Source organism: Anser brachyrhynchus (genome assembly GCF_964034855.1).
Source record: "Anser brachyrhynchus genome assembly, chromosome: 1".
In the NCBI taxonomy this organism is placed as follows: Eukaryota; Metazoa; Chordata; class Aves; order Anseriformes; family Anatidae; genus Anser; species Anser brachyrhynchus.
Genome location: NC_137694.1, coordinates 66,639,085 through 66,665,412, shown reverse-complemented (window position 1 = coordinate 66,665,412; position 26,328 = coordinate 66,639,085). Strand labels below are relative to the sequence as shown.

At 37.7% G+C, this 26,328-nt stretch overlaps 1 protein-coding gene across 17 annotated transcripts in view; it reads left to right on the top strand.

The window, feature by feature from the left end:
- The window catches only part of MICAL3 (microtubule associated monooxygenase, calponin and LIM domain containing 3), a 182,415-nt gene that overhangs the window by 99,578 nt on the left and 56,509 nt on the right, over positions 1 to 26,328 (top strand). For 12 of the 17 annotated variants that reach the window (XM_080600102.1, XM_080600104.1, XM_080600103.1 and 9 more), the window contains 7 exons: positions 427 to 483; positions 2,386 to 2,490; positions 5,006 to 5,113; positions 7,769 to 7,876; positions 8,546 to 8,732; positions 11,111 to 11,190; positions 12,336 to 12,423. In XM_080600102.1, the coding sequence (XP_080456228.1) occupies positions 427 to 483; positions 2,386 to 2,490; positions 5,006 to 5,113; positions 7,769 to 7,876; positions 8,546 to 8,732; positions 11,111 to 11,190; positions 12,336 to 12,423 (733 nt within the window). The remainder of the gene's footprint in view (positions 1 to 426; positions 484 to 2,385; positions 2,491 to 5,005; positions 5,114 to 7,768; positions 7,877 to 8,545; positions 8,733 to 11,110; positions 11,191 to 12,335; positions 12,424 to 26,328) is intronic. The other 5 variants (XM_080600097.1, XM_080600096.1, XM_080600098.1 and 2 more) reach the window with 1 other exon arrangement.

Genomic DNA, 26,328 nt, shown 5'->3' with positions numbered 1-26,328 from the left:
TCTGAAATTGTCTTGGCCCACACCTCATAGCGAGTCAAATGGATCTATGTGCTTGTTACACTGATGTCTTTTAAAAACTCTGCACTTCTAATGCATTCATTCTACCAATTCCTTTAAACTTTCTATTTCTTTCCTTTGATCTAACATCACAGTAGATGTTGAGCGCCTTACCATCTTTATTGTACTAATTTTATTACACTGCAGTTAACAGATTTAATATGAATCTATATGAACTTTTTTTTTTTAATATCTTCCCTACAGGAACCAAGTCATTATTGCCATTTTTAAAATATTCTTCTCAGTAAACTGTTTTTCTATCATTATGACTTCTTTTCTGCCTACATTTTAAGAAAAATCAAATTCAGTCTGTTTTGACTAGGAAGTTGGTCTGTGATTGTTATTAAGCTCATAATTTGTTGCCTGCAGAGAAACAGGGAACCTGGTGCTGACTATCTTGGGGAGCAGAGTCCCAGACAAGGAAGGGTAAAGAGCATGAACAAATGGCATGGATGCTGATGACACAGCTGTGTGCAATACAGGGAGCAAATGTACTGAGTAGTGAAGCACTTATCCTAATGCTGCTGTTAACACGCTGAAACTGCTGAGAGTCAGTTAGGAGCAGTCAACTATTTCTGCGTGATGCCCACACAAACGCATAACAAGCCTTCATCAACAGTTTGCTATATGCTTGTATTTTGCCATAGATTTGGCACTTAAGCTCTTCCCATTCTTCTTTTTCTCTTACACCTCTTTTTGAAGTATGCTGTGGCTGTAGCAGAACAAGAAGAGTTATGTTTTGTGCTAATTCATGCGAACATGGTTGCATTGTGTTCACTGCTTGCTTTCTGGATGGTTAAACAACTGGCATTCCATCCTGCCTCCTACAGGCCAAAGTAAAAGGAAAAATGATGAGGCATTATTTAGTATAGAGGGTTGAAGCCTTCTTAACAATGAAATATTCAACAGCCTGTCTTAATGATTCAGTATTATCCAAAAGCATGGGAAAAGGAAAGATAGGCACTCAAAAGAATTGGTTGATTTGAATTCATATTGACAAATTAATTGACATTCCAGTAAAGGCTTTTAATGAATTAAGTCATAAATGGTAGCCAGCTATAAAACTGTTGTAACTTCAAAAATGTGTTCTACACAAAAGACACTTGTGGGCCGAATGTTTTCTGACAGGCAGTAGAAAATGAATAAGCATGTGTCTGCAGTGACACAGAAGCCCACAGCTTTACAATAGGCCCTAGTTTTAGTGAAAATGATCTAGTAGGAAGGAGTAGGTGGAACCGAAAGCAGCTGAAAATAGAGAGTATTATTAATGCGTTTGAATGGGAAGTGTTTCTCATTGATTGGGTGTGAACCCAGTTTTCTGTTCTGCTTTGGAGAACAGTTAACAGTATGTAGCAGCACTTGAGCTTTCTTGACAGATTAAGCCTGAGGTTTCTTCACACACACAGTTGTAGTTCCTGGTCCATTTACTTTTGAACACTACAAACAAATTAGCTGAAAGCTGTATGATGTTGCAAGTGATACTCTGTCCTGTACAGCAGGCCAAAAGTCAGGTCTTTGTTCCATGTCACTATGTGCAACACACAACAGTTCAGCAAGATTGATATGAAAGACCAGAATAGCAGAGGTGTCAGATATAGTGCCTGGGGTGTGTTGACACGATGGTGCAGTAAGAACAAGTAGGACAGAAGATGCAGAAGTAAACTCGGCAACTTCTGTGCTAGTTTGATTTTGCTTCAGCCAGCCAGTCTCATTAAACATCCTCTCTTTTATAAGCACAGCATTCTCTTTTTATATACAAGCATCTTTAAAGAGCTTATTTAATTCTTTATGAACACTGAAATATATTGCCCTAAAAATGTGTGTTTCTGTGCAGAAAATCTGAGAAACACAAATATGTGCAGGTGTAGATGTGTAAAGGAAATCCTCGACAAACAAGCACTAGGGTGAAATAAATTGGTGAATAAGTTCCTTTGTGTATGATAAAGCCACATCTTGATGAAGAGTGGTTTTTTGTTTGTTTTATTTTGGGTTTGGGTTTTGTTTGGTTGGTTTTTGTTTTTGTTTGGATGGCAATGCCAGGGAGAGGCTATGCGCTTGTTTGGTTTTGGCTGCAGCTGTCCTAGGTGGGAAAGTTGTGGATAATGTCTAATTCAGCTGATTTTTTCTTAGCCTGGAGTGTCAAAATTTAGCTCTTCATTAGAACATTAATGCCGTACACAGTGGAAATGAAAACAATCATTGGTAGGGAGCTTCTTACTGCTCTGCATGTGAATTTCCTACCTTGCGTCTGGCATTTTGTTATCTTTTCCTTTGGGGGATTTTTTTTTCCTGGTTTGTTTACTTCTTCCCTCCTTCCTTATCTCACAGAGATCTCCTCGTTTTTTTTCTGATGACCAAGTGCCTGAGAATGTTGAACAAAGGGCATGTCAGCTGGCTGCCCTCCTGGAGTCCAGGCCTGCTGTGAGGCATCAGGTGACTACAGCCCTGCCTGTCTGGCGTCCTGCATCAGGGGGTGATTCTGGGTACCACTGACATCTGTGCTCAGAGGGGTGGAAAAATTCACCAGAATACAGGGACCATTGCCTGTACACAGTCACGTGGCTAAAAAGAAAAGATCACGCTCATTTTGTGTAGTATTTTTTATCATGCTTGCTGGTTTTTAACTCTTTCCTTGAGGAATGAGAATGTTTCTGTTTCACAAAATAGTATAAACAATAAGGTAAAAAACAGCCTGCAAGCTTTGGAGTGCATGCTGAAAAGCAGCTGGACCATGGATCAAGTCTTCTCACAGTGGTCATTTACCAGTCAGTTGCTCACCGGATTTACTTGCTTATGGAAGCAAGAACATTTGCGTTTTCCAAGCATAACTGCTGGCTCTGAAGTACTACTTCCGTGTCCATATTTCCTGTATACTTACTTCCAGCAACAGAGTTGGCAGCTTGTGCAGATTTTCTTTGATTCTATTGTACACTTTTGTTTTGTTTTGGTTTTGTGTTTAATATTCTCTCCTGTTTGTCTTCCCTGGCATAGGGGAGCATGCCAGTTTGAACTGTGCCTTCTTTTGTTTCTCGTTCCTAGCTGTTTTCGGTTACCTTCAACAGCCTTTGGCAAACTGGAGAGTGCCTTTGGAAAACACCGTCTACATAAGTGATTATTTTTTCAGAATTTATGGTTTTGAGTTAACTATCCAAAACCAAGCTGTCTTCTTGAGCGGGAGTATAAACAGGCCCAGAACTTTTGTTGGTGGGCATAACTTTTCCAAGGGATGTCAAAAGGGAATTTATAACAATTAGGTCACTTTAAATTGGTGTTCTTTGGGGATGCAGTCTTTGCTGATGATTAAAATCAGTGAAGCTGTTCTCCAGGAAGGCAAAATGAACCTTTGGCTGGATTTGAAATAGGATGTTGGGGACATAGAAGAAACAATGAGAGACTGGGTAAGAAGACTCCTTTAAACATATTATCATCTATTTGTTAATGGGTGATACAACCGAAGATCTCAGTCATGATCCAAGGACAGCATGCTCACATGTATTTCATTACTCAGTTGAAGTAATGATACAGAATTAACACGGGGACCAAAACATTTACTTCCTACCTTTTGTGTTGCTCTCTAGTACTTCTAGGCTCTTTTTGAGGATGGAAAAGATTAACAGCATTACACTGCAAAGAAAAAAAAATCTTATTGCTGTATAGTGCAGAATTAAGGATGTGAGAAAATAAAGGGGAGATGTAGAACACAAAGTAGAGGATAGGATAAAGTGGATAAGGCAGAGAGGAAAAAGAAAACAGATGTTGGAACACTGCAGACAATGATAGATTATGATGTGGGATTTAAGGAAAGAAATCAAGAAAAAGTAGAATAGTAAGAGAGAGAAAGCAAAGTAAGAAATTTTCAGAAAATCAATTTGGTTAAATGTTGATGATCTTAAGTACAGAAAATTGGTGTATAAAACAAACAGTTACATTTCTGAAATCCCAGCTATTTTACATTTTGCCCAGTAGATTTAATCTTGAAGCTAGCCTATTCTAAATTGCTAGAAATAGCTGTTTTTGTGGGTCAAGCAGCTATATGACATTTAGTTTTCCTTTTTATAACCCAAAGCATAATTTTCTTTTTTAAAATTGAAAGTGGGTCAAATATTTGAAATTTACATAATTTTTTTCTTCCAGATAGAAACTGTACATTCCTATAAATTGCTACCAGCACTGTCTGATATGTTTAGCTACCAATTTTTTTTCCTATTTACATTAAGTAGGTTCTTGGGAGATGGGCATTAATGAACTATAGAGATAATGAGAGCGGCCAATTTTTGGGCTCTTCTGTGAAAAACTGGTTTCAGAAGGATGCACATTCTCAGTTTGGGATTTGCTGTTTGCCATTTGATAAGCAAATCATTGAAACAGCATTGAACAGCAGATTGCATTTTATTGTTTCATTCTTTTTAGCATGATGTTTCAAATCTGCTGACATTAAATGTTTTGTTGGAAACTTGATGCTGATTACTGGCAACGCATACAAGTTAATTTCTTTCTCTTCCACCCCTAAGGAGAGCAGGCTTTTGGTTTATATAGTTAAAATATAGAAGAGGTCTCACATGGCCTGAAATACAATCGTAGTGTCTTGAGCCAGTAATACAGAATAATGGGAGGTTCAGGAGGAGCAGAGGAAATTGATCTGGGATCTGTGCCAGTGGTTTAGTTGGTTGGGTTATAGGAGGCTGGACATCTGTGGAAGTAGGTAACTGCTTCCAAATGGCCCTAAATAACTTAAAACCAAATAAAGGGCAAATTAAGAATAACTTACTCTGGCTCACTAGGGAGAAAAAGACCCTTGTAGGACAACTTGGAAAAAATGTCCAGTGCATCTTCTCTGATAATTACTTTTTTTTGCTCATGGGAAGAAGGGCCTGTTTTTGTTCTTATTTTCTCCTGTTTTTCCTTCATAGTCATGTATGATTGCTTTGATTTTTATTTTATTTTTTAGCCTGAGACTGAACCGTCTCGTCGATTCTTTGTTGACCAGTGGGAGCTCTCCCTTAGCCTCCGTTCTTCTAATCGCCCTTCTTCACCTTCATCTGACTCTCTTCGACAGGTAGCATTAGCCTGAGCATTGCAAGGTGCACTCAGCTGTGTCTGCTTGCCCCACCCAGGGACCTACCACAAGAGATGGCTAGGCTTGCACTGCTTCACCTGCAGAATGCAATATCTGTGCATATTCATGCACAAATGAGAAACAAGAGGCAGCCTGTTACATAGCTTGGTTATTGTCAACCCTAAACCAGTTTGAAACTAAGTATATTTAACATTTGGTGCAAATGACAAGGCTTCTGCTACATCCCACTCTCAAATCAGATTTTTGAGCACTAATGGTCTAGCTTTGGAGTAAAGCTTTCTTGTTTTGCTTGCTGCTTTTCTTGAGAGTTTGGGCCAAACTACAGAATATGTTTGTGTGTATGTGCTTAATGGATAGTATGAAGTAGAAAGTACTTTGGCTTTCTGAAAAATCACTGGGAATTTGAACTAGTTGCAGTTGTCATGTGTAAAACAAACAACACGAACTTGATTTGACCTAAGCTGAAGTGGGTTCAAAATGTTTCAGAACTTTCTACATCTTGAAGGCATTTGCCCAAGGGAGGAAAGATAAAATGCTTCACTAAAAATCCAGTATTAGGCCAGACGTCATGTATAGTAAAAAAAATATCAGAAACACAGAGCCCAAAATCAAAAATTCAGCAACTAAATTTCTCACACTAAATAATCCATGGTATTGTGAGTTAATATTAGCATAGTCACTGTTCAGGCACAAAACTTTATATGTATTGGTTGAAATTTAAAGATCCTGAAGCACCTGCAATTAAGGTTGGATGAAGGTTTCAAATCAAAACTTGTTCAGTAGAAATCCAGTTTCAGCTAAAAGAAAGTTTCTGTTAAAAGCACCCGCTTCCCATGGAAGAGCTTGAACTGTCTTTTAAGAAAGCTTAAATATCCTCAAAGGTTTCCTTTTAGAAGAAAATGGAAACCTCTTGGCCAGATGATCATGGTTGCCAGTTTCAGATCAATGCTGAATGAAAGGAAGAAAAATTTTCCAGCATATTCCATTTTAAATGTAATATTTGACAAAATACGATATATGACATTGAAATACAGCTGCACATATGTGTGTGCACATAAACTGAGGAAGAATATGGAACCCTGAAATTTTGAAAGACAAATCATGTTTTTTCTTGCATATATAAGTACTGCAAGTGATCTACATTTTGGGCTTGAATTAGTATACAAGCCTGTAAGAGCAGTGAGTGTAAGTTCTTCATGGTGAGAAATAAACCTTCTTTACGACAGTGACACAACTTAATGAATTAGGAGTAAAGCAATAGCAATGATAATCTCTGATGGCCGAGCACACCATTTTAAAAACCATTTCCCCCACAAGTACCCATTCTGCGTGTTTTTTGTTTTTTTTTTTTTTTTTTTGTGATGCATCCTGCTTTTCTCATGTCTGAAAATGTGAAGGTTATATACATTTCTAAAAGGCTATTAGCCACACTCATGAAATTTATGCTCTTACTAGTTGTGGGAAATAACTAGTGTGCTTCAAACAAGTTCTACTATGGGTAAAGGGGGTTTTGAGATAAGACCCCAGCCTTTTCCTTCAGGTTACTGTTATATCAGAAGCCAGTGTGTGTCTCTGCTCTTTCATTTGCGGAAGAGACTCCAGCTAGAAGCATTCATAATACTTCTTAGTCTGGAAAAGGAAAATTGCTTGGCGTGCTCCTTGCTGCTCTGAGTCAAATACATGGTGTTTGCAGTGTGATTAAGCTAACGCGGATGTAACCACATAATTTTCCTAACTATGTAATTACTGCTGATGGCTGAAATTATTTCCTGTGAAGAACACTTCCTCCGCTCCTGCAGTGACTGAACTTGGCTTGCAAACACTCATTTTGTACTGTGTAAGGTAACAGCCAACCTGCCTAGATTTCTCAGAATACTGAAGGGTTTTTAGATATCCAATTTTGGAGACAGTCAATATCCATGATGGAGAAAAGCCTAGTCATAAAGCCATGTTCACAGTTCAACAAATGCGTGTTCCAGGTGTATGCAGGTATGGCTTTAATGTGTTGGATGAAGTTCTTGCCTCTTTTTCCCTATAAACTTCTATGTATTTTTAGCATTGGAAAAAATTGTATTTTTGAATCACTGTGAGTTCATGATTTAAGGATTTCTTCCTGCTTTATGAATGCTCTGTAAACGAGTCCTTTCCAATTGCTAAGCTTATAACTATATTGTGCTAAGCATATAAATATGTTGCAATCAGCATGTTACATTAGACTCTGTGACACATCTTCTAAAAGATTTTTGATTGTGATGCCAATTTTACCTGGAACGTAAAATCTTTACCTATATTTGCTTTCATCTTTGAGAAGTGTATATGTTCAGGTTTCCAGGTGCGAAATACCTCACAAGCAAAAGTAAGCTCTGCTTTCTTTATCATCTTAGTATTTCTACAGCACATACAGAATGCAAAATGCAAACCTTTTTCATGGTTGCAGTTGATATTGGACTGTTCTAGTGATTATTGATGACACTAGCTTTGCTGTTACTACCTGTCACTTCATATTGTCCACAGTTTTGGCATGATTTCACCTCTCTGCACCTTTTCACCACCTGACCTATTATCTTTTCAGTCATTTTTAAAATTTTTTTTCTTTTCTCACTTCCTTTTTGTTTCATTCCATCCATCTGGTAGAAGTACATAAAGATGTACACAGGCGGCGTGAGCTCATTAGCTGAGCAGATAGCCAATCAGCTTCAAAGGAAAGAGCAACCCAAAACCCTTCTAGACAAGAAGGAACTGGTAAGACGATGTACAGAAGGTGGCATGTGTTTGTGATTAGATGTTCTGTAGATCCGAAGTATTGTGTCTGGTTGTTAGCACAGCTGATGGAATCTATAGTAGCTTTGTGAAAGGCTTCACTTCCCTTTCTCCATACCCCCTTACTGTTGTTCTGGTTTTCCTTGCAAAATGTTTGAATTTAATCTCAGTGTCTAAGGACTGTGTATGAACAGTTAAGAAACTGCTGGTCACATTTATGAAGATGTGTTTGGTCCACTAGGGCTACTTCAGCATTATTGTTTTTTGGAGGAGATACCAACTTTGATAATGAAGGTCTAAGAATTGCTGTTTGAGGGATTTCTAATGTTTTTGCCTTTCCGTCATATGCCTCCTTCAGTTATTTACTTCAAGGTCATGTTTAATAGTACTTGTGTTCACTCCCCAATCCAGAGCTTAATTTACTTTTCACATATGTAGGTGTGGTATCCTAGGACTTTCTTCACTGGACTTCAAGGTTAGTTTTTGGTGTCCTGGCTAAAACTGATTTGTGTCAAAGAACTGCAGCATCCATGTGTCAAAGAACAACAGCATCCAGATGCTCCTGTATCTGCAAAGATGAGGAGAAGATATGACGACACAATCTTGAGAGACTGGACATGCACAAATTTAGTCATGCCTATTTCTGTCTAGGGCTCACTCAAAAAGGAGTTCCCCCAAAACCTGGGAGGCAGCGATGTCTGTTACTTCTGCCACAAGCGAGTCTACGTGATGGAGAGGCTGAGTGCTGAAGGCAAGTTCTTCCACCGCAGTTGCTTCAAGTGTGAATACTGTGCCACCACTCTGCGATTGTCATCTTACGCCTATGATATTGAAGATGGTAAGAGAAATTGCTTTTTTGTCAGAATACTTTTAACCATCTTGGAAGTCTGGTGAGTTAGGGAACGGGGTAACTTCAGTTCCAAAGACACACACTCTTAAACTGTTGAAACTACGTGGATAGATATACCTAAGAATATAATCAGATATACCTAACCAGAAACCAGAACAATATGTCAGGAGATGTAACTCATTTTATCATCCAGAAATTGTGCATGTTGAAAATAATGATTTGAAATCACACATCACTTTTGAAAAGTAACTTTTGTCAAAGAGTAGCAACATGTTGCATTTGTTGCTTGAACAGGAGTTAACAGAAAATTCACATTTTCTGAAGAAAGAATGAAGTAAAAAGTGTCTTAGATAAACCTTTATTTATATCAACAATATTCTTTCACAGCTGTCATTTATCTTTACTCCTATCTCAATAGGAAAACGTGTACAAAACGATGTAAAACTAGTGAGATATTAGATGGAAAGGATTCTATACCAGAAATGATTGTGTATAAACCAAAATAAGTGAAAAAAAGTTCTAGAACTAATCCTTTTCCACGTTCATTGAAGCTAAGATGAAGTAAAAGTTTCAGTAAGCTGTATGCCATGGAATGGAACTCCAGAGTGTTCTGTGCAGACTGAAAAGTTATAAAATTGGTAGAAACCTTCTGTGGGTAGCTTGGAAGATTTTTTTTGAAGATATTGGGTAGGATAATGCCCATGGAAACATCAGCTAGGCATAAGGAGCAAAAAAGAACCAAAATAATGTATCCATTGATGATGAATTTTATAACAACCCTCAGTAATGGACTTGCTCTGTCACGAAGGATTGAGGAATCAAACCAGTCTCCCAGTAAGAAATAGAAAACACATTATTCCTTGGCCAGAAGGTCAGCAGACTTGGTTTATGAATTTAAAGGGGCCAATGATAATTTCGAAGTCAACACGTAAAAGTAACAGCTTCATCAGTAATCAAAGTTGGGACAAAGCATTTTTGAGCACTGCTGTTATTTAGTGCATTCAGAAGTAACGGAGTATCTGATTAAATGTTTAGCCATAACGGATGGAGTTCTGTAAACTCTATGGGCTGAAACAGTTTTTACCACCAGATTTAGTGATTCCCTCTGCCAACAAGCTTACATACATAGTTATGGCCAGTTAGCTTCAGTGAAGCAAACAGAAAGCTTGGAGTCTTAGCACACTTATAGCATTGATTCTGAAATAATAACATGCTTAAGTTTCATATGCACATGTGTATGAAGAATATGTCCAAACAGAAATATGTTGTATCCTATCCAGTCTAATCATTGTGAAAATCCAGCTCATATTTCAATCTGGGTTTTCTCTGAGAGAAAAATAACAAGGTATGTGCACATAGTTGCTATTCATCTAGTTCTTTTCACTGAAGAGCATTCAAAGTCTGAGAATTTTTATATAAGAGCCTTTCTGTTGTTTCTCTTTTCAGACATTTCCCCCTGAAACAAATTGAATGAGCAGTTTTCTGAAAGAGTCAATATTAACAAATGTTTATTTAAACATAGACTTCTCAAAAGATAGCATTTTCCATTTTTCTATCATAAAAAAAATCATTAGAAATTACTGTGCTAATACCAGTCCAGAGAAACTGGGGGAACCAGCAAAAGTCAAAGTATTGAATTGAAATGCGTTAGTAAAGTTGTAGGAGTAGGAATTCACAGAAGAAGGGGATGCTGTGAGCTGCAGACATTGAGCAGGATACAGTAACAAAGGTACACTGGCAAATAGCTGTGCTAGCAGTTTGCTCCTATTGTTATTATTTGCATTGGAGTATCACTAGTGCTGCTTTGGCTTCCTGATAGCGTTCAGATAATGGTGAAAACCTATCTAGGCTTCTGGGGTGTTATTGAATCAGTAGTGTCACAAAAGGTTTGTGAAAATGAATTGTTGCTTGATTGTTCTTTCCACAAGTAGCCACTGTGCATTTTCAGAGATGGCTCTTTGGGAGTTAACACCGTCCTCTCCCACTTTCCTCTGCTGGTTGTATTCATTCTTGCTTTTTCCAAAAGTGCTTCTGCCAGCTTTTCATGTGATGATTTCTTTGTTCCCCACACACAGCCGCATTGTTAGCATGTGATACCACACAAGCCTCACAGCTTTGCTTTGGTGTTTGATAGGATATTAAGCTAAATGGCTGTTAGGCACCCAATAGAAAGGAGGCTAGCTAGCAGGGGGAGAGAGGAGGGCTAGAGTTAAAACTTCAGATAGTGTTTGTCTCCATGCATACTGATTAAACTAGATGAAGCGAAGGGAAAGGCAACAGGAAATAAGTTGCAGTGAGATATACATTTATATTGTGTTAAGCTGCTTTGTTTTCATTGTTGACCATCATTTGTATTCTATCTGCAGGTAAATTCTACTGTAAGCCTCACTACTGTTACCGACTCTCCGGTTATGCTCAAAGGAAGAGGCCAGCAGTGTCAGGAAAGGTAACTCATTATTTTCATCTAAAATGTCAAGTTAATAGATTTTGATTCTTAACATTGAAAAAGTAAATGTTATTTTTTATTATTCAGAAAGCAGAAAAATTCAGAATGCATCAAGTTGCTTTATGTCATGGTGTCTTGCAGTTCTATAAATTTTACTTAAAAACAGTTTCTGTAATTATCACTTCTCTTTTCATGATTATTATAAAATAACATACTGTGCCATTCAGAACAGTATTTTGATCTGCTTTCTTGTTAAACAGAAATGCTTATTCAGTTCATGTAGAGACTAGAGGAATTCTGTTAATGGTTTTATTTTTCCTTAAGATGAAACATATTATTTGCATTTCCTTTAAAACATGAAGTTCTGACCCATCTGCATAGGCTATAAAGAAGACCTTTGGTCTTTTCTAAATGTTTGCTATCTGTTAGTGGGAACCTGTATGGAAAGAAAGGATATCCTTTCTACTACACGATTGTAATGGAAGCGTTTGTGCTTTAAACATAGGACCATGACCTCCCCTGTATTACAGAAAAATGTCCCTGCTTTTGTCTATACAATCCAAGGCATGTTAGACTTAATTTGTCTCTTCAACTCACTTTTCAGTATTTTTGTGGTACTCCACGTGAGCAAGAGTGAGCAAACTATATGGTAGTCTCTTTGCATTCAAGTTCAGTTAAGCTTGCATGACACAACCTGTCTTTCTCCCATTAGATTATATTTAACCTCTATGGTGGTGATGGTTGTTGTCTTTCTGCCTGTTTCTCGGTTGTTTTTTTAGTACATGCTAACTTTTGAGATTTATCCCAAAATTTGTGCCATACTGTATGCCAAAAAGAAAGACCAAAAGTGAAACTCGTATTATATTCCAGATAAGCAGACTTCAGGAATCTCAATGCTTTGGCTTTCTTGGATATACAGCTTGTTTTGGGGGGCTTAAATAAAGCAACATATTGAGAGGGAATGTATTTGGTTCAGACCTTGCCTTATGTGATGATAAAGGGGTATTTTAGTTGCAAGAGGGATGTCTAGTGTTTTCTTGATGTTCAGTGTTTTCAGTACATATAGCCTCATACGAAAAAAGAGCATTTTTGATGCACTTCCAATTTGAATATGAATTTAATCCTCCCCTCTCCCATTCTTATAGGACACTAAAGGACCTCTGCAGGACGCTATGGCAAGTGATGGAAGTGGACGGGCAAATTCCATCTCCGCCTCAGCAGAGAGGGCCCCAGGTAGCTCCACTTCCTTCTTTAGCAGGGTGGTGCAGTACTCTCTCGTCTTCTTTGACAGAGTTAGGTTGGCAAGCCAGCGCCTGCACAGCACAGTTTCCTCGATTGGGCACCAGGTAGCCCAGAACCCTTTGGACTCCTTTTTCATGTGTCAGCTGATGGCTTTTGGGGTTCCCTTTCTCTATGTCCAGTCAGAAGTTCTTGTGCAGATCTTAGGGGAATTCTGTGGGCAGTCTGCTGACCAGTAAGATTTAATGTGACCCAACTTAAAAAGCTGTATAACTTGTGTGATTTTGGGGTGCCATGTGAATTTTGTGCGTTATGTGAAAGTCTCAATATATTATTATTTTGCGTTGTGGTTTTGAGGGCCTAGATTTTCAGTCCTTTCAAGGACATTATCTGAAATAGTTCCAGGAAAACACAGATGCACAGTTAAGGGTCTCCTCTGAGTGGGCCCAGATAAAGAGGCTTTGTCTGTAATGTATGTATCTTGATGTTAGTCAAGTTAAAAGTTTTTCTGATACACTGGAATGACTTGCAAACTGGATTTCTGTGTTTGCCTGAAATCTGGGAGTGGTTTCTCATTCTCCCAAGCTTTTCTTCATTAATCTGGTACTTGAATGGGGAAGATCCCATTATCTTGGGATTGTGTCTCCTTTGGAACTCTGGGTATCTGTGACAGCTAATGGGATCGGATTCCTTAAACTTCTTGAGTTTTGTGGTGCTGGCAGGTCACGGTGCTCTTCCCTTACTGCCAGAATCTGTGCTGCTCCTGGCCACGGCTTTGGAAATGGGGTAGTGAATGTGTGTGTCTTACTGTGAAGTATTTTTGCCTTTTAACTTAAAATTCTAATTCCTTCTAACATGGGAGAAGTGTCTCTGCTACAAATGCTCGTTCACCCAGCCCCTAAATGTTTATTTAGTGATGTAAGAAAGAGATTTGATTTCTAGTATTGGTTCTAGAATACTATGGAAAAACTAAATCAGTTGCTTTTAGAGGGAGCACATATTTCTAGCAAAACTTTGAGAAAAGAATGTTTTCACAGTGCTAGTTGAGAAAAGATCTTAAAAACATACAGGTGGATAAAAATGATGCCTATGTTTGACTTTAAGTATTATTCTTACAAGCATTTCTAAGATGGAAGCTGAATGCAGTCAGACCGAAATTCATTCTTACTGCGTGCAGTTGATTCTTTAAGTAGTTATTTTCACTCTTTCCTCTGTCATTGGTGTGGAATTTCCATAGGGCGAAATGGAGGAAAGAAAGCATTGTGAAAAATGACATTTGCAAAATGCCTTGGACAGATGGGATAACTACACCATTTTTTGTACTATTGGCTAGACAATTAAAATTGTTTTCTCTAAAGGTGAAGAGTTTTTTTTTTTTTATGTGAAGCATATTCTTTAAGATATATGGAAAAGATATTTCTTGGAGCTGTTATTCATAGAATATCTCATATGAGAATAAGGCAGTTTAATAGGATAAAGCTACTGGTGATGAAAAGTAGAAAAAAAGCATTTAACTGTATATCAATTAGGTTTTCAATACAATTGCTGTCAAAGTCTCCTTCTTCTGATTTAGTCCTTCCAACTGATCAAATTTAATTACATTTATAAGTGAGCCTTCAGTAAATAGCATCTGAGTGATCACTAAGTAGGACAAACAGTAGGCCGTGGTTTGCTGTGGTGGCACAATTACAAGAACGGTAATATTTCCAGAGAAATAAAATAGAACAGACACTATTTTATCAAAGAGCAAAACTTGAAATCTAGGGCTCCTGTTTGCTTGCTGCTATTCTAAAGCAGTGCCTGACTGTAGCATCATTTTTAATCTTTTGGAGCTTTTAAAGCTTTGTCTTTTGTAGTGCACAAAGTCCAATAGGGCATACTAAGCTGGATGAAGCTAGGTCATCTTTAAAGCAGTGTAATATGTTGCATTCTTGTGTGCATGACAGAAATACCTTTAACGGTAGAAGAGTGAGCTCTGCCTCTGCTGTTCTCCCACTTTCTGCTAGAAAATTGCCATTTGTAGCTGAGATTTAGTCTTCTTTGTGAAGGAGGTTCTAAGAGTATTTTAAAATTTCTGGCTTAACAAGTATTAAGAAGCAGGAGGAGCCTAAGTGTAATGTATTTTAAAAGCAAGCTACAGTGTCATTAAAGGCAGGTCAGTTCACCATCAGTCAGTTTAACAGTCATGTCCTGTAGGTACTTATCTTTAGCTCCAGTTCTTGCTGGATAGGCCAGGAAACTGGAAATGTGTTTACAATTCTATATGGCTTGGGGAAAAAAACAGAAACAAGTGAAAAAACACCTCAACTTTTGAATTACAAAGCTTCATGATACAGTGGAAGAATATGGTACTATTTCTGAGTAATCAAAGGGAATCTGTAAGATTACATCTCTGTATCTCTAGTCCTGACTTCAAACTATGTGCACATAAGCTTTCCTGAAATTTATTAACTTCGCTATGTTAGAAACTATAGGCATTCTGCGTTCACTGAAGAGTAGATTAATGCCTTAAGCAAAAACCTCACTGAATTAGAGATAGAGGCAGAGCTGTTCCAGTGCTCCACTTCAGCCATCTGGTAGATTCACCAATTAACAGGTTGTATATCTGAAACTGTTTGACCTCTTTCAGGAAAGTGCTACTGAATGAAATTTGGCAGTAGTAATTTCATACCTTGAGGTCTGAGCCAGTTTCAGTAGTGAGGCAGATGTTGATGAGGAGTTTAAGTTGCCTCTAAAATGATTAAGTAAACCAAAAGTGTAGAATGTGTAGGTTTCATTTCTGATGGAAATCTAAAGATACCTTAGAATACAAAAGGAAGGTGTACAGCAGAAACATCAGTTCAACAATATATAAGACAAAAACCTTTCTGTTCTTAAATTTTATACCCTCTGAGTTAAATTCAGTCCTGAATTAGCTTGTTCAGTGACCATTATAATGACTTGTAAAAGGCCTGCTTTTTAGTTGCCACAGAATCCCAAGTGAATGCATGGGGTTTCCCCCTGCACTCAGTGTCTCCTTTACTTTGCCACCAAATCTGGTCTCTTCTTTTTTAGCCAGATTAGTAATTAAAATTCATTCAAACACAAAATAACATTCAGCATATTTGGTCAGCTGAGGTAAGATTGGTCACAACAAGCACTTTTCTGTGATGTGTTACTAACCTGATTGGCATGTATTAACTTTGCTAAAGACGTCAGTCCCTTGCTGGGTGGCCACAGGCTTGCCTGGCATTAAATGTGTTTCGTCTGTCCCATGTAATGACTATAGTTGTAGACTACAACCTGTGATAAGCAAGCTGAGGTTTTTTGGCAGTCAAGCAGAACCACTATTTTTGTGAGAGTCTTGCATGGTTTGCCAGAGAGCCTGCGTGACATCTTATGTAGTGGTTACAAGGGATGTTTTCAGGGAGGTTATGTTCAAACTGCCTCTTGCCATACTGATTGGGGAAGGGACAACAAGCTTTTGAGTGAGTGATGCCATTCTCTCCTGGGAAGGGAAGTTGGGAAAAGCAGTTACTATGCTTTTGGTCCTGCTGAACTGTGGCATGCTTGTCGTAGATTCTGTAACCCTTCTCTGTATTCTGTCTGCCTGTTTCTCTCTATCTTCTGCGTTTGCCTTTGTTCCAAAGTTGCTGCTATTGCCAAGGGAAAAAAAACACTTTGCTTCTCAACTGTCTCTCCCTTTGATAATCTGTAACCACCATGTCTTGGATTTTTTTTTTTTAATATTATTTACAGTACTCTATATGGTTTTAATGTGCTTTTAATGCAAATGCTGTTTTTTCTATTTGTTCTAAAGGTCTGTAAGAACGTATTTTCAAACTTCCAGCTCTTTCTTGACAGATGGACTTGGAACAGTCTTTACCCATATCAGATTTATGATAATGCTCCTTGGGGTGACTTCAGGTGGTGATGTTTTGTTGTAAGATGTTTCCCATTCAAAGCTTGTCTTCTCACAGCAGTGCATTTCTGCCCACTTCAGCAATAGGAAGTTCATAAGGAAAAGACGTGCTAGGGAAGCTCATACTTCAAAATATACTGCAATAATATGCAAGTCATGAGGTCTTTGCAGTAGTTACTTGACCCGTGAAAGACTTAAGAAACCAATTATAAGCCATAGTATGCAAAACTGAAAATTTAAGTACAAAGTAGAGGCATTAAGTCTCCTGCTTTACAATCACAAAAATATATAGTATATATGATACAGGTGTGCAATATGAAAAGAATATGAAAAGTTAAAAAAAAAATCTTCTATGGGTGTGCCTTAAAAGTTTTTAGGGAGCGATGTTATGAGGAAAACCTTTATGGCAGACCCATAAACATGTAATCGGTTGTGTATAGTGAGTAAAGGTGGACTTTACAAGAGGAAGTTCTTTTGCTGACTTGGAGAGCTAGAAAAGGGTGAACGCTTCCTCTAAATGGTGTACCCTATAAAGTAAATTAACTGAGCCACGTTTTCAAAAGGATCTCAAAACTGTGATTTTCACAGTCTTTATGGATGCGTACAATAATATTTGCACACACTTCTACTTCTGTGCCTAATGAAGTACAAATACATTTTGTATAAATTTCTATATATAAATTGGCAGCTTGCTCATAATCATTGTCCCTTTCCAGTTCCATTAACATACATTGAACATGCCTTGTGAAAATGATTCAGCTCAAAGCAATACTGTTTGCTTGTACATACAAACACATCTTCATGAAATCCTCCATTTGGTCACTTCTTTTCATTATTATTCAGCTTTGGGTTTTGTTCATTTTAATTTATTGTGTTATAAACACTAAATTACAGATGATACAGTAAACTAACTAATTCTGTGACATACTCTTCTGTTTTTGGTGCCTTCATTTTAAACCACTAAACTCTGCATTTACGAACATCCACACCCCTCCCCTGCCCACTCCAAAATAAAATTTTAAAAAAAGGTACATCCATATTTTGGGATGTATGACCAAACTGGGAGGAAAGATAGTTCCTCTTCTGCTGTGCCTTGAAGGTTTTCTTTTTTGTTTGGAGTAATGGTGGTGTTGTGTTCTGCAGGACAGGGCACATAATACTGAACCCTTTTATGGGGTTTCATACAGCTCCAAAGAGACCTAATGCAAGATTTATTTCGCTGCTGGAAGATTTAAGATGTAAACTTAAGAATCAGATCCTGTGTTTTTGGAAGCTGAGGAGAGTGCGTGGGTTGCATGATTAGGACTAAGGTTCGGTGCCCGGTGAATCATTGCTCAATAGCAAGCCAGGAATCTCTCTTAGGAGATGTGCTTGACTGTTCCCAGTCCATCATGTTCCTTGTCAGTGTTCTTATCAGGATTTGTGTGGCTTTGGTGTAAAAGAAAGGAGAATGCTAAGGGACCAGCAATTTGAATCCCAGAACATTTGGAAAGGCAAAGGAACAACTGGAAGGTTATTTGTTCTGAAGAGCTGAAGTGCAGCTGACCTAATAGAGCTTCACTGAAAAATCCTAGAAAAAGATCTGGGGGCTGAGGAAGAATATACAAAATAGTGATGTGGTTAGTTCATGCTCATGGCTGGATCCTGCTAAGAACACTTTTTCTGGGGAGCAAAAGATCTCCCAATTCCACCTTTCTCTCTAGCTTTCAGACCTGTAGACTTGTTCCACTGAAATATTTGTTTAATGTTTGTTATGTGTATATTCTGAAGGGTGATATGAATTTTTCTGGGCACTTTTAAGAGCTTCATTAAAAGTTTATGCATCTTAGAAAAAGAATATTGTGTAAAGGACTTGGATTCTTTTAATTGTAGAATTAAAACATCTGTGTTTGTTGTGTTTTGTTGTGTTATTTTTTTTAAGTAGAATCTAAGAAGTAATTGTTTGGGGAGACTGTTTCCCTCAGGGAAATTGAGGGAGTTTAAATGAAATAAGCTTGGTGACAGAAAATATTCGTGAGACAATTAGTGCTCAGAAAGGCTTCATGTCTCCGTTGTATAGCTTCTTTGAAGATTTTTATTTATGCAGTTGTTTTTAACCTGTTTTTGTTTTGGGTGTGTGTCTCTTTAAATTATGTACTACTTGGTTTTCCTGTTGCTGTGGAATCAAGACATTATTTGTTCAATTGTGTGAAATGTTCAAGGGAATAAATTCCAAACAATCTTCAGGTTTCTGAGTTTTTCTTTGTCATCCCCCTTCTTCTTCCACTAGTTCCAGGTGAGGAATGCTGTGGGGGATAAATATTTGGGGGAGAATGAAATGAATAGATCTAGGAAGCTTGAATACTCTTCCAAAGATGTTTTGGGGAGCTCCATGCACGTGTAACTGCAAAGTACTACAGAGACTTCTGAGGGCAGTTCTGCTCTGGCAGACACTGGGTCTGGTAACTTTTCAGTCTACTTCTGTACTTTTTTTTTTAAAGTTTTTATTTTTTATTTCTATTTTATTTTATTTTGCTGTTACGTTGTGGTTTGCTCAGTGTGCAGGGCATACACTGCCCAGACAGCATTACATATTTGTGTAGAAAAACTGGTAAGGACCCCCATACCAAATATCATACCTCTTTGCTGTAGATACACTGTCAGTGTCAGTGTTGTGGCTTCACTGATTTTTTTTTTTTTGATTTGGGAGGCTGTTTTGTGTGCCTTGCTACAGGCCAAAGTTCTTTCTAGCACTCTGTAAACAGGGCAGTGAAACACATCTGTGAGGGGAGAGGAAGAACGTGAGGGAGTGTAAGTCAACACTGAGGAGCAGGGAGGCATAGCCTTTGCATCTGGTGCGACAGGTAAGCTTTTGGGCAAGATCTGTTTCCTCTTATTTGTACAGCAGCAGCTGAGATGATGGGATGTTAGAAATGATGGAAAGGCATAAAATAAGTAAATGCGAGGCCTTTTACCCAAGTCCCGTGTCTCATATTCTAGCTGGATGGCTCTCTCCTCTCAGGAGAATGACACGTGAGGAGATGACCTCCATTCCTCAAGACCATTAACAGACTATTCTGTTACGTTCTTATGACCAACATGTGGAGTTGTTTCATAGTTTTGAGCTACATTTTCCTGTTCTGTAAGATACACTGGGTGAGCCTCCGTTAGGGAATCATTCTGTTTCTTATCTCATATGCTTTCTCATGCTTCCTACTGCACTGTTGGCAACTGAAAGCTTGTAATAGCAGAAGACTTTTGAGCATCTAATTGGGTTGATGTGGGTTGATTTGGCCAGAGCAGTTAGGTTTAAATGGTAGATCACAGAGCTGTAACGTGAAACCAACTCTGTTACACATTAAGATTTCCTTTTTTAGAGGAAAGTAATCACTTTATGCCTTTGAAATTGCCTTTTATTTTTCTTTACTGTGATCAATAGTCTTAATTTTGAAGCTAAAATGGACCTTCATTTCTGAGAAGGAGCTGTCAGTGTCCAGTATAAAACTTCATATGCTGGTGTGTGAACTAGAAATGTCATTTCCATGTACCACTAGAACAGCCTCCACTGTTCTGTATCAGGAAAGCTGTTAACTTTACAGGTACATATATTTTCTTCAGAAATCAAATTTTTGCTTCCCCCCCCCAAAAAAAAAGGATGGAGGGAGGTGCATTTCCTGAGCTCATCCCCATCTGTGGTGAAGTCAGACAGTCCTTGCTGTTCCCAGTACAGTAGACATTGGTTTCTCCAATTTTTATCTGAAAACAAATATTTGTATAATGGGGTGCTCCCAGTCACTCTCACCGCATTCTTTGTGAAGTCTACACAGATCTCTCATGCTTTCTGTTTCTGTCCCTGTGGTTCTTCTCTAGTCTGATGACTTCATGGGTTCTCTTACTAATGCCTCAGGGAAGGGTTGAGCTCTGGATCCTGCTCTGGCAGAGGGGTGCTGCCAGGGAACTTCTTGCATGACCCTGACACTCAAAAGTCACTTTTTGTTAAAGACACCCTAGTTTTGCTTGTGAAGCAAAACTGAATCTTTGTCAAGTGTTCTTCTCTTCACCACCACACTTTCTCCTCACTCCCATTCCAACCTAGGATATTTATCTTAAAATTATTTAATCTAGGGGAAACTTTATTCTGTACGTAAAGCCCCAAATAACACACTGTGTCAAATATGATTATTTTTAAACTTTGTTGAACAAATGAACTGGCCTAAAAATGAGGAAGGAAAGTAGAAGATTTGGGGTGGGCTATGCTCTTGCTGGGTGTGTATGCTTCTTTGCCTTAGTTCTGTAAAGAGAACACATTGATTTTCCAGAATATGTTATTCTAGGGTCTTGACTCTCACAGATTTGTCCCTCACTTGCATCCATTGCTTTTGAGAGTCTTTAACATTATTTAGGACTTGTTGTACTTGTTAAATAGATTAAATACGATCTTTGTCCTACAGATAAGGAAAACGGGCTGTCATGTGTACTTTTTTGCAGTTACTATCCTCACTTGTAGTTGCCAAAGAAATAATCTGCAGAAAATCTTATGTGGATGATAACTACTATTTATTTACCCCAGAGATGAAATTGAAGGACTGAACTTCACAATATAAATAGTACTATATTAAGTACAAGCTTTAAAAGTAAGGTAACATACTTAGTGTGTAAATCACTTCAAAACATTGAGGTAGTGAACCATTAAAAATGCACAAAAGTCTGTGGAGAATGTGAATGCTTTATTTCCTTGAAAATAAAATTGCTTCAACTGAAGCTCAACTGAATTAGCCTTTACAGGCGTTTGGAAACTTCCTTGTAAGATTTGAGCTATAAGGAATATTAAGGTGTTTTCCACCATGCATCCCAAAACAGCTTACTTCATCAGATTAATTTTGGTAGCAGTTTTGCCAAGAGAAACACTGGCATAGACGATTTCTTTTGCAACACCCAACACTAGGGTAGTGTAGAAAGCCTGCTGTGTACAAGTTGTTTCACATTTTAGACAAAATAATCTTCTTCATCTCATATGGTAGAAAGTAACATAACTGTTTCATGTAGATCTTCTAATCTTCTGTAACAGCGATGAGAAGGCATGAGGTACTTCAAAAATAATAAAATGAGTGAACAAATGTCTATGTATATAATAACTAAGACAGTAGCGCTTTTACCACCTGCTTGTGGACAGCAGCATGAGATACTAAGATACGCAGTTTGTAATGTATCTTCAGATACAAAGGGGAAACAAGGGGACAAAAGCAAACTTAAAAATAAATAAATAAATGAAAACTGGAAGATATTTGAAGAGAAGGAACATACCACAGAGTCAACAGTGAACCTGTTTTCCTGCTTCTGTGAAGTGTGATAAGGAGAAAGGTGGAGTAGTAGTTGTTGAGCTGATCATGGCAACATAGAGCTTATCTTAGGCTTTCAAAACAAAACAGGGCAGATACTCTTTAAGGACAAGATGGCACTTCTATGCTCTGTTTAGTTACTTACATCCTCTCTCAAAAATGTATGTTTAGTCTGACATTTCTCATGTTTGCTGTCATCCCAGAAGGCCGTGTTTTCTTTTTTTGGAAAATTTCATAACTGTCGTTTCTGCTGTTACAGAAGTTTATCTGATGGCCTGGGGGTAGTAGTGTTTAAAAATAGGACATTTTTTGTACCCAAGAGATGTTTCAGATACTTTCAGACTTCAGTAACTTGGTGATTTAAAACATCAGAACTGATGTGTATGTTATCTTTAATCAGTTAGGTCTTTTGGAAGCTTTGTTTTGGAACTGTCAGCGATTTTGAATATACCTGGCTATATACCTATGTAATAGAGTTTTCTTAGCTTCAGAAAAATTCCCACTAAGGTATGAAGCTCTGGATTGCTTGGAATATTCAATTGCTTTACAAGTTACACAAGAGCAGGTGGGATAAGTGCAGATACGAGGAAAGTACGCAAGAGAATAAGGGGAGCAGATGCTGATGTTTATTGGAGTGTATGCAACTTCTGCTTAGGACAAGTATTCCCCAATATATTTTCCTGTAATTGCCAGTGTAAGATTTCAACCTGTTCCATTATCAGCAGTTCGTAATCTTGAAAAAAAATATGGTAGAAATTCAAGTGAGGACATGGTTAGTATCTAAATATATTCTGAGATCCAGTAATTATGAAATTCTGTTGTAAATTGCAGCAGAAGAGAGACTGGTTAGTTCAGTAGTTGAAAGAAGATATTAATTCCAAAGCTATGTTTTGAATCTGATTGCAATTTGAATGGGAAATTGAAAATATTTGGTATTCCAGACTTTATTATTATGTATGATTAAATGTCTAGTTCCTGATTGCTCGTTCTTTAATGGTGAAAACATTTTCCAGGATCCGAGATGGAATTGAAAGAGCAGACTTCTATTAAAAAAAAAAGGGGGATGCCTTGTATTGATAGATTCCTCTGGTGCTTTTAGATGGAAGTGTTCTTGGTTCAGCTTTTTGTTATTTGCACAGTGGGAATCACCTTGTCTGATACCTCCTGCTGAAATGAGAGATTTCAGAAGGCTGCTATGTACAAGTGGTGAGAAATGGATGCCACTATGAACAAGCTCCCTAAAGTCTTACGTAGTAGAGGAGAAACTTTCTTTCTAACAACATAAAAGAGGTTACTGTTTGGATAAGATAATTACTGGACAGTCACTCTTAAATATTAATTTCAAAGGAACTTAAAACAAAGAACATACCTCACTTTAAAAAGGCAAAAAACCCTGAGCCAAAGTCAAGGTGATTTTGGAATACAGTGTGGCCTTTCTCTCTTTTCCTTTTTCTCCCTGGCAGTTCCTGGGCGTGCCTCATCCCAAGTGGCTTTTTGAGGTAATATACCTTCAACCGTTTCCAGGACAAAATTTATCCCTGCAAAGTAATGTTATCTTTAGCTAGATTATCCTTTACTGCTCTTCATCCTTCCCACACTAAGTTTCTTTTAGGAAGTGGAAACAAGGCCATGCAACAAATGATAGAGCTGATCAAAATGCTTGGAGAGAGCTAAGACATCTTAGACGATACCAACAAAATGGAAAATGATAGGTAATACATTATTGACTTACCAATATTCCTGGATAATGGACATACCAATAATTAACCAACTTAAAAAATCTAAATTGATGTAGGTGTTTCATCTCCCTAGTACTGTTAACCTGTTTAAACAGAAGTAAAAATTGAATCTGTGCAAATATTAAAATACTCTGCTAGAAAAGCAGCATTAAGGAGAATGAAGCTTAGCAGTGTACACTGGGGCTTGGATTAAGTGACCTAATATCTCCTTTCCCCAGTTTCTTTTCTCCACCCACTGTCTACAACACTGGACTCTTTCCAGGAGTCCAGAAATATATTCCTGGATTGTTCTATACCTCTGCTGTAGTGAAGACAGCTTTTCTATATTGTTAAAATATGTCCTGAGCTTTAAACTTTCATTATGTAATAATAAAACCTCATGCATTTGTTATGAAAAACACCACATATTTCTCAAACATAATTTATGGTTTAAGCTGCAGATGAATTTTGACTTGTTTTCGAGTCACAAATGTGAATTAAAGATGACCTTGAAATAAAACTGATTAATATATTTACTTTTGCTGGCTTCCACTAAAAATGAAGAAAGATCGGTCAACTTGCCAGCTGTTTTGCTCTTGCTCTACCAGTGTTGTAGGAAGCAACATTTTGTCAGTGTCTTTTTTGATAATTCTACAAGTCTGTTTTAACTGAATAGTGTGGGAGCAGGGGGGAAATATTGCAACATCAATAAGATGGATTTCTAAGTTACTAATTCCATTCAATAGTCAGTCCAGTTCACATTTGTAAGTATGAAGAGAATGGGCTTCCACCTTTACTGACGGTATCAGAGATATGAAGAACTTAGTTGTAGCTGCAGGTTGTGGAGGAGGACTTTTATCTTCTTAAGTTTGTTTCTACGGTATCTATGGTTTCTACAGTTTCAGAATTCCTTGAATATTTTATTGTCAGTTATTCCCATACACATGGTAGTGGTTTTGGGGTGCCTTTGAGTGCTTCTTCTCTGCTCTCCTTTGCTTAGGAAGCCAGTATTATATCAACAGGAATCTCACTGATTTTTATTTTGTGTGCTGTTGAATCAAGTAAGACTATAAAATTTCTTGGTCTGCTGGTTCTTTAATAACTCTCTATTGGGTACTTCTGCATCAGAGGATATTTAAATAAAACAACTTTGTCTGTACAGCTTAATGTCCCTGTTTCTCTGTTTAGTTCCCAGATTTGCTAGGATGAAATGGTTTGGTGACAGTTTGAGGACTGAGATTTGAGGGGTTACTAGAGGTCTCAGGCACAGCTTTTAGAAAGTTTAGTTATTATTTATTGTTGAGACTGATGTGTGTGCATTACAGACAAATTTAAGTAGGGTCATCTTCAGGTTTGAGCTCATTTTGAATCCTGTGCATGGACACTTTGGATATCTTATGAATAGATTTTGCTTTCTTACTGTACTGTCCTCTTTGAATTCAGAGCTTTTATGTTTAGCAGAACATGGTATGGATCAAGCTGGAAATGCAGACATCAGAAAATTCAAGATTTGACAACTTCCCAATATAGCTGAGTAATTCAGGCTCCCTGAGGACTTGGGAATACCGTAGGATAGTAAGAGAGAACGTTGAGATGTTATATCAAAATAACTTTGACACTTGGTGACTATTATGTATTTATGTTCAAATAAATGCATTCTCTTTTCTGTTTGAGCAGGTATTTTATTATCCTTTTGGCTTTGTGGATGTTGCTTATCAAAATCCAGGGGATGCAACCAGGAAATACGCAGTTCTGCAGTTTGTGATGTGAGGCTTTGTGAACAAGCAGTGACAAGAATTCACCCATCCTGAAAGGGCTCTTTCCACTGGTTTTCTAGAGACCTTTCTTAAAAGAGAAGATACATTTTAAAGAGTGGATGCATCTGTTTTTAAAAACTTCAAACTTCTTCCTAGCCTTAAAAAACTCTATTTAACGTACTTCTGTAGGTCATTTTAGATTTACCAGCTATATGTTTTGTGTATTTCATATTGTGCAGTACCAAAATTCTTAAGTGGCTATATACTAATTTTGGAGAGGATTAAGGAAAGGATTTCTGGCCATGTCTCTCAAAAGAAATCAGTTGCACTTAATTAAATGGGATATCTTAATTGACTTGCTGTTTCAGCATGTACAGCATCCAACAGCGTGTGTGCGTCAGTACTAAGCACTCCGTTTTAGTGCACACTGTGCTATGAGCACAACAAGCATCTCATAGGAGGTGCCTTTGCTCCACTTGCTCATGTAAACCATCGAATTGTGATGCTTAATATCTGACATTTGTTAGTCCCTTTCTTATTTCAAAGTCTTCTGTCTTCACTTAAGGTGAAGTTGAGAGAAAAGGTTTGGAGTTGGGCATTCTGGATGCTGTTTCTGGCACTGCCACTAATCTGTTGTGAGACTGACTTGCTGGTATTTGATCTCTGTGTCTGGACTTGTGCAGTGCCTCTGCAGTTCTTACCTACTTCCAAAATCGTTTGTTTTAATATGCTAATACTTGTAAAACATTTTGAGGCCCTTAGGTGAGGAGTGGAGCTGAAGTACAAAGAGACAGTTGAAGGAATTAAAGTGGGCAAAGGTGAAACTTTTTGGGAAAAAAATGAAACTCAATCTGACATTAAAACAAATGAAAAAAGAGATGTCAAAAATGCTATTATAGATCATTTGTATTCTTCTACATAACTCAGTAATAATTTTTGTTGAACTGCAAGCAAACTTCAGAAACCTTACCCTCAAAGATATTTCTTACAGATTAATGACAATGGAATCTGAGGACATTTGCCATACCTGACTCTGTGTTCACTGCATTACTTTTAAACTCCCACAGAAAAATTCCATCTGCCATCTCAGTATTTTGTCGTATGTGATATGATGATGTATCCATGGCAGTTGCTTTATCTGATATAGATAACTGTGTTCTGAAACATTTGTGTGGAGAAGGAAGTAATCCAAGGGATTGGAAAAT